This window comes from Thamnophis elegans, chromosome 7 (assembly GCF_009769535.1).
Source record: "Thamnophis elegans isolate rThaEle1 chromosome 7, rThaEle1.pri, whole genome shotgun sequence".
Classification (NCBI taxonomy): Eukaryota; Metazoa; Chordata; class Lepidosauria; order Squamata; family Colubridae; genus Thamnophis; species Thamnophis elegans.
Window position 1 is genome coordinate 21,757,597 of NC_045547.1, and position 9,397 is coordinate 21,766,993.

The window sequence follows — 9,397 nt, forward strand, 5'->3', positions numbered from 1 at the left end:
AATATCTATTTGGACCAAAAGTCCCTGAATTCTCCAGCAAGGAGGAACAAGCTGGATGTGTCAGAGATCCCTGAAACATGTTATCTATTTTAAACTTCAAACTCCTGCAATTATAAACAATGGTATATGAATATATATATATATATATCCATAAAACCACCAGGAGTCAAGCATGACCTAAGGGAGACTTTACATTTTACTCCTGGACACAATTTAAGATGCAGTCAGACAAACTGGAAAAGACTAGGGGCAACAAGGGATTGGAAACAAAGTCTTATTACAAGAATCTGGAAATCCTTGAGACGTTTGAGTGTGACTATGATGAACCCTTCAAAAACATGAAAAGATGCACCCGAAAAGGTCAACACCTTCTCTGTCATTTGAAAGGTCAGAACACAAAATAATGGGTTTGATTTACAGATACGTAGGTGTTAGGGGCAACCTCTGAACAATAATATCACTTCAATATTGGAATGAATTCCCCAGAGAAGCAATTGGCTTCTCTTCCTTGTTATGTATTCAAGTAAAATAGAAAAAGCAAAAAAAACCATCCCCATTTTGACCCTATCTATATACCATACACAAAGGACGTGGTGGCTCAGTGGCTAAGATGCTGATCTTGTAGATCAGAAAGGTCAGCAGTTCGGTGGTTCGAATCCCTAGCATCACGTAACGGAGTGAGCTCCCGTTACTTGTCCCAGCTTCTGCCAACCTAGCAGTTCGAAAGCATGTAAAAATGCAAGTAGAAAAACAGGAAGCACCTTTCAGTGGTGGGATTCAGCCAGTTCACACCTATCTGGGAGAAGTGGTTGTTAACTTTCTAAGCAGTTCGGAGAACCGGTTGTTGGAAGAAATCTCAATTTATTTTTCCCCACTTTCCAGGGCTAATCCTGTAAGGAAGGCAGGAAGGAAAAATTCCAATGTTGTTTCTAGCCTGATCTTTGTTGCCCTTACAGAAACTGCCTCTCCCGTTAACACTTATGACATTGTAACAGCTAAGGCGAAGCGCCTATCGACATGACTGACATTGAGTTGGCCACGCCCACCCAGTCACATGACCACCAAGCCCACCTACCCAGCTAGTCATTAGGGCAGAGAACCGGTTGTTAAATTATTTGAATCCCACCACTGGCACCTTTGGTGGGAAAGTAACAGTATTCCATATGTTTTGGAGTTGAGTCATGCTGGCCACATGACCACGGAGACATCTTCGGCTGGCTCTTTGGCTATGAAACGAAGATGAACACTGCCCCCTAGAGTTGGGAACAACTAGCACATATGTGGGAGGGGAACCTTTACCTTTACTTTATATACCTCACGTTCTCTTTCTACTCCCCTTAAGCTTCCTATAGTCCACATCTGCTTCTTTTTCTTGATTAACAAAGCATTTCAAATTGTGAAGTGTTTCAGTCTCTCATTCTGATTCCTCTCATCTCTTCCAGTCTGGCCACTCTTATAATATAATACCTGTTGTAAATTAAGCAGAGATGTCTATGGAGAATCTCAATCATCCCCGGTCATGGTTGTCCCTGAGGTGCTTTTCAAAAGGCAGCGGGACTTTCTATGTTTTTCCTTTCAAGGAAAAGCAAAGACAGTCCAGTTGCCTTATGAAAAGCACCTCGGGGACAAGTTAAGCAGAGCCAGTAAACAAAGTCCAGTTGCCTTCTGAAAAACGCCTTTGGGACAACAGGCAGTTTGGTCTTGTGGTTAAGGCATCAGGCTAGAAATTTGGAAACCAGGGAGTTCTAGTACTGCCTTAGGTAATTTATTTATTTATTTATTTATTTATTTATTTATTTATTTATTTTATTTTATTTTATTTGTCTTGTATGCCGCCCACTCCCGGAGGACTCCGGGCGGCTCACAAAAGACAAGGGAAAGGGGGGAACGAGACAAAGACAACATATTAAAAACAAAACCAACATTCACAATTTCCGTGGAGGTAGATGCTTCTCAGCTCCCCCCAGCCTGCTGGAACAGCCAGGACTTGGTGGCTTTGCGGAAGGTCGGGAGGGTAGTAAGGGTCCGGATTTCAACAGGGAGCTCGTTCCAGAGGGCTGGAGCTGCAACAGAGAAGGCCCTCCCCCGGGGAGTCGCCAGTCGACATTGGCTGGCAGATGGAATCCGGAGGAGACCCAACCTGTGCGATCTAATTGGTCTGAGAGAGGTAATCGGCAGGAAGCGGTCTCTCAGGTACCCAGGTCCGATGCCATAAGAAGTCATTCGGGTGACCTTGGGCCAGTCACACTCACTCAGCCCTAGAAAGAAGGCAGCTGTCATCCTTACCAGGTAGACCAGGCAGGAAACACAACTAATTCCAGATAATTCTGTTTGGTTTTAAAACTACTGTAGGAAGTTAGCACCCACCCTCTCCTAGAAAAATGAGATATTTTAGGAAATATTAAAAGGGAATTATATTTCCCCTCAAAGGGAGGCAGAAACTTGGTGCCCTCCACCCACCTTTGTCAATGGACCATTAAGGTCTCGGCCAGTCTATTCTACATAACAAAGATCTACCTCCTTCAGGCAGAGCCCTAGGAGGAATTGCCCAAAGTTCTTTCATTACATCATAACCCAGCAAGGCTCAACCAAACCTGGGACACAAAGACACCCTACAGAGTTTCCCCTGCATGGCCCCATGGGAGTCTGACAACCAATCAGAATACGAGCTCAAATTCAAAATCTCAGAGATGGTATCAAACTCAAGGACTCTCAGCATCTCTGCCTTTTTTTTCTTCACCCAACATCTTCAAGGCATGTGATCCTGTCTGTCCACCATTAAACCATCTTTCCAAGCAGTGTCCATGTTTCCAATGTTTTTCTCCCCACTTGGAACTGAACCAAGATGGACATTTATTCCAACACTAGATTAACAGACTTTTGCAAGTCTGAGAGCGCAGTTCTCCTGCCATCTCCTTCATAGCCTACCCCCCACCCAAAAAAACTAGAGAGTGTTCCTTTTGAGGCTCTTGCCCTGCCCACTATCCTCCTACAGACTAACTGATCTGACCATTACAAAGGCAATGGCAACCACTTCTGAAATCTTTGTCAAGACAGCTGCAGGGACTTGTCCAAGTAGTTGCCAGGAATCTTAAAAGCAAAAAGAATTGAACAGATATGGCGACAAATGCATCCTTGCCTCACTCTCTTTCCTGTCCTGAGCTTCATATTCATTACTTGACAATAGTTGTTTAATTCATGGTAAAAACACCTCAGAAGAGTAATCAGGGCATTTCACACACCCATTAACCATAATGTAAATAAGACTGCATTAGAGCTAAGTAGGACATGAGAATATCTGTTGGATCATTTGGGATTCAATAATGACTTCTTATTGGTGGGGCTAGATGAATCACAAGATGGAATTAAGATTGCCGGGAGAAATATCAACAACCTCAGATGTGCAGATGATACCACTCTAATGGCAGAAAGTGAAGAGGAACTAAAGAGCCTCTTGATACAGGTGAAGGAAGAGAGTGCAAAAGTTGGCTTGAAACCCAACATTAAGAAAACTAAGATCATGGCATCCAGTCATGGCAAATAGATGGGGAAGAAATGGAGGAAGTGACAGATTTTATTTTCCTGGACTCCAAGATCACTGCAGATGGGGACTGCAGCCACAAAATTAAAAGATGCTTGCTCCTGCGAAGGAAAGCTATGGCAAATCTAGACAGCATACTAAAAAGCAGAGATCACCCTGCCAACAAAAGTGCATATAGTCAAGACTATGGTTTTCCCAGTTGCAATGCATGGCTGTGAAGGTTGGACCATAAGAAAGGCTGAGAGCCAAAGAATTGAGGCCTTTGAACTATGGTGCTGGAGAAGACTCCTGCGAGTCCCTTTGACTGCAAGGTAATCAAACCGTTCAGTCCTAGAGGAGATCAACTCTAACTGCTCTTTAGAAGGCCAGATCCTGAAGATGAAACTCAAATATTTGGGGCACCTAATGAGAAGGTAGGACTCACTGGAGAAGAGCCTAATGCTGGGAGCGATTGGGGGCAAAAGAAGAAGGGGACAGCAGAGAATGAGGTGGCTGGATGGAGTCACCAAAGCAGTAGGCATGAGCTTAAATGGACTCCAGAGGATGGTAGAGGACAGGAAGGCCTGGAGGAACATTGTCAATGGGGTCACAATGGGTCAGACATGACTTTTCAATTAACAACAACAACGACTTTTTAAAGAATTACATTCTTTTTGCCTCTTTTAAGACATTAGGCCAAGAACTTAGCTAAAGCTTTCCAGTACATGATATGGCAAAGTCTAAACTAAATATTTATTATGACATCTGAATAGAAGTGGGGACTGTTTTTTTCAACAATACATTGCATCTACTAAATCTAGGGCCTACTAATATCCACTTGAATTTAATTCTACACCTTCTCTCCCCTACTCACCCACAGAATAATGGAATATTTGCCTTATGTTTTCCACAGTCAGTTCTGTGACAATTGCCTGTGTACATTATTGTCATTCCTGCACTGGGGAAACTCTAGCCCTCAATCTGTAGCTAAATATTCCATCTCTCAGAGATATTATTCACCTCCTAAATCTATTTACACTGTGCAGCTCAAATATAAAAGATTGGCAAGGATCAAATATAATGGTGATCGGCCAAACCCCTGCTGATACATGTTATCCCATTAAGAACTCAGGCTAAATTCAAATAACTAGCTTAGATTGAAATGGAGCACATACAGAAAGTTCAGTCAATAATGATTTCAAAATCAAAGCAAAATGAGTAAGGCTTTTTTTAAAAAAAATTGTTACAGCAGTCATTTTAAGACTACTATATAATAACTATTTGCAATGGAGGAAAGTGTTTATAAATTGGCATGTATGAGGAGTTGCTACCTGCTGTCTCTCAAAACTGCTGGGAAAGTAATATAGTATGTTAAATATTCTATTCTGAGTATCCTACCCCAGTTAACAAACCAAACATATTTTGTAGAATATTAAAATTTCCCCCAATTAGGAAGATTTAGTGGTGCTATTAATTTTCTTCCCCTTTCCCATAGTTACAGTTGTTTCATACAAATGACATAAATTAGCTTCTACTGATATACAGTACAAAACTGCTGTTGTATCTGTTTTGCTTTTTTTTCAAAAAGAAATCAATTATAGCAAGTTAAGCAAAAACATTTCCCCTGCCAGTTTTCTAAACTTAAAACAGTATATTTTCTTAATTGGGTTCCTTTAGCATCCTTTTGAGCATCTGTGGTACCTAATCTAGGTGTGATTTGCTTTTTTTTTATTGGATCCTTAAAATTTATTAAATGGAACCAAGGGGTGACATGCTGAGATAGTGAAACTGAAACCACAGTGGAAAGTGAAAGTGGAATGAAACTATGCATATTGGGAGAGTGAAAAAATTAGCATCCCTGAACATACAGTATCTTCACAGAGAATTTTCCCCATTTCCATAAATTATGCATTTCCTACTATTACATTCTTCAACCACACAAGGTGAGAGGTCTGTAAAGCCACCTGATATCCATGCAGGAGGTTTTAAAGAAGTCCAGTATGAAGCGATGTAAGAAAATAGATTACTTGTCCCTAAATTCATTTCAGGCTTGGTTCAACATATAATAAATAGTGTAACTGAGTATGAATCTTGTCAATGGCGTCTCCATTAAAGCCATAAAATGTTGAATCGAAATCTAGCTTCTACACAATATATTTATCCTCATATAAAACCCATTAAATAGGCACAGTGGTCTTGAGCAATCTACTATTTCTCAACTTCCATTTTTTAACAATGAATATTAAATTATCCAATGGGAGAATACTGCAGCTCAGGGTTGAACTGGAGTGCTAAGCTTGGTTGTTTCCTTGCAAACATATGACAAAAGTATTTCCTAGTATTGTAAATGAAATGTCTGCAAACGTACAACCAAGCTCAGAGAGCACCAAGGATTCCCCATTAAGTTATCCAGATCTGATTCAACAACTATAATCCAATATAAACAACAAAGCACTCACCAAATTAAAAGGAGTATGTAACTGGGAAGTATCAACTCCAATGGGGAAAAGACATTCATAAAACTGGCTTTAGCTATTCATCATTTCAAGCCTTTCCAATTCAGTATCTAGATTTTCCTTGTTTCACACTAACTCTATGATGTTTAATCGTGTTTCATTATTCCATCTTAATGGCCCTGCCCTTTTTACAGCTTGGGTTTGCTAATGGGCAATTGAACCAGATAAATGTTGGTTTACATAAAGCTACCTAAGAAATATATTCTTGAATTGAAATTCTCACTTTCCCCATTGATATGGATTGCAAAGCTTCTGTCAATATTTAAGCATGGTTCAAAACAGGGGTGTCAAACTCAAGGCCCAGGGGGGTGCTTAGATCTGGCCCACATGGCCTCTCTGGAAACAGCAAAATGATTAGATCTGACCCACAGTGTCTCTGCCAGTGAAAAAGGAGCTGGCAGAGGGTTGACGGAGGCCATCAGAGCCAAAAATGGAGCTTGTGAGGGCCGCAAACGGGCCTCTCAAGCTTCGTTTTCACTGGTAGAGGGTTGCAGTAGGCTGTTGTAGCAAAAAAAGGAGCTCAGGAGCCCATTTCTGCTGGCAGAGAGCTCAGGGCACACAGCCCCCCCCCCCAACACAAGTGATGTTGAGCTGGCTATGCCCACCCTGGCCACACACACACACACCAAGGTCAAACACAACCCTGATGCGGCCCTCAATGAAATTGAGTTTGACAGCCCTGGTTTAAAAGCATCTGTTACCTATATTATTTACTTTATCAAAGAAGAAATTAACCCAAGATATATCCCCATAGCTGCTTTTGGTGCTACTGTAATAAACTCAGGGTCTGACCTGGAAGAATCCTTGATTTCCCTGCTGAGCCAGCCAACCATGGTGCCAACTGTGACAACAGCTTTTGATTATGGACAGTCGCCCATTACAAAATGGAACAGAGCCAAGAATACATTTCATGAAGTCACCAAGCAGCTGCTAGTCCATCACACCGCCTGGCTATTAAACCTCAAGGTTGTATCTGAACTCCTAATGAAGAGGCAACATGCTTTTGATTAGATTGCTTGCTTTTTTTTTTTTTTTTTTTGGTAAGGATGTTTAATCTCATGCATCAACCTTTGAAATCCTGGCCTAAAATAAATGGAACCAATTATATATCCACACAAGTAAGTGTGCTTGGAATCTATACCGGAGAAGAAACAAAAATTAAAAACAGAAAAACAAAACAAAAAGAGTGGAGTAACTGCTTAAGGTTTCTATAACAGAACCCCTACGAAGTGATCCTTTTAATACATTTGACTGGAGAGTATTTTTTCTGTAGCACAGCAATAAAAATTAAAATGTAGCAAGGAATCATTCAGAAGCAATCTGTCTGCAACTTTCATCTAGATAATTCATCCAGCATAATTAAGAAGTGTCTATACTGTGCCTGTTCTAAAAAAGAAAAAGGAAATAATACAGACAAATATGCTGACCATCATTTTTAGCCAAATACTTTATAGGGAGAAAAAGAGGGGGAAGAATAATACATGGATGCTATTCGCTTTTTGGGAGGGGGATAAAATGATTCCATCTTCCTTAATGCATTAATATTATTTCTTCCAATGGAAATTCAGAGTTAAATAACTCACTCTCTTCCATTTCTCCTTTTTTTTATTCTTTTTAAAAGAGCTATGAATCTTAAGTTAGAATCTAATCTTCTGATAGGTGATGTTGGACTCTGTGAATTTTCTGCTCTACTTTGGCTTTTAAAAGGGCTCATCGTACCACAGTACTAGGTAACCTGATAAAACCAACATGGCATTCACAGCACTTCCCATGTCTGGATTCTGTAAAACAGAACTATCTCACCTACGATTGTTAAGCCTGTGGGATAATCTGGTAAATAGGTTTTAGGCACTATAACCTTCTTGGAGCAGACCAATTCCTATAACCCGTCACCCTGCACAGGAAATGGCTTTCACTTCCCATAATGTCTAACCAGCTTTTTCCATCTTGGCTAAGTGTGACAGGAACTGATGTCCAAACCTTCTGAAGGGCACCTGGTTGGGAGAAGTAGCTTTTCTTTGGCTTCACCATAGCTATTTCATTGGAATTAATTGGCCCACTGCATTCAATAGGAGTTACTTCCAAGGCAATGCATTTATGAGCATCCCATGATCCTACTGCTTTGTAGGAAGCAGCTCAAGCAAGTAAGTTTGAAAAGGAAGCTCCTACCTTTAGCAATGAGTTCCTCCACATCTTGGTCAAATCCCAGCCGATGGCACTTCCTCCAAAGTCCCATGTTGGTTGAATTATATTGCCTGTTGCACTCATCAACGGCACTCATGGCAAAGAGCTGCCTCTTGTTTCTTGCCAAGAGAAGTTTCCCTTCCCAATGGTCCAGCTTTGACCGACTGGCCCGGAGGGGCAGGTTATTGTTAGAGTTATAAATGAAGCCAGGGTCGTTCCGGCGCGTGGTGAAGGTTTTGCATCGTTCCCGATGTTTCCTGGCATCTGTTTCATACCAGTGGTCAGAGCAGATGGCCACGGCTAGCATGCCCAAAGCACACAAAGCTAAAGAAAGGCCAGCATAAAGTAGCAATCGTCCAGCAGCCATACCTTAGCTTCACAGAAACACCATGGGCATCTTCACCTACAGAGAAAGCCCAGTACCAGGGCGGGTTATCAGAGGACCCCCCTCCCCAAATTGCTATCAGCAATTACACGGAAGTGAAGGCAAAGTCATCAGTCACAGTTTGGAGGGGATGGTAGGGGAGACTTTGGTCCAGAAATAAACAACCTTGGCTGTTCATTCACTCCTGGGGTAAGAAGGTTGTCAAGGGTGGGGGCGAAGAAAAGGCTCCACTTCAATCAACAAGGTGCCCAACAAGGCAAGGTAAGTGATCAAGTAAGATGCCCTCTCCGTGGCTGGGCATTTGGATCAGTCCATTTGTGCGAATCCTTCCAAATTTTCCACCTTTGGAAGAACCAGCAACTGGGGTCTTTCTCTTTCTTGTTCAAGCGTTTTAAGGAGACTCCTGTTCCAGGAAATCAAGGTCCAAACCAGCGAAGGAAAGAAAGGCCTTTCAAAAGCTCCAGGCAGCCCACGGTTTAGCTCCAGTCCTTGGAAGAGGATGCGGTGATGGGGAAGGTGATCGTCTGTTCCCACCCCCCTTCTCTCTCTCTCTCTCTTTCTCTTTTCGATCCGAAATATTATTTATTTTTGCAAGAATCGGGATAATGGTTGGTAATGGTGGCTCGCTTGCCAGGATGCCCGGAGGAAGCAAAGGGGGGGGGGGGTTTGCCAAGGATCGACTGGCTTAGGAAACACACCCACACCAAATACCCCTTCCTACCTCCTCCTGCCCCCACGACCCTTTAACGCGGGGAGTCGCTCGGTCCGCAGGCTTCTCGCCCGCCGAGCCCC

The 9,397-nt window shown here is 42.1% G+C and overlaps 1 protein-coding gene across 1 annotated transcript in view; it reads right to left on the minus strand.

Moving 5' to 3' along the window:
- TMEM178B (transmembrane protein 178B) overlaps positions 1-8,587 on the minus strand; it is a 342,999-nt gene extending 334,412 nt beyond the window's left edge. Inside the window, 1 exon segment of the mRNA XM_032222156.1 lies at positions 8,206-8,587. Within this exon segment, the coding sequence (XP_032078047.1) occupies positions 8,206-8,587 (382 nt within the window).
- Positions 8,588-9,397: the final 810 nt, after the last annotated feature.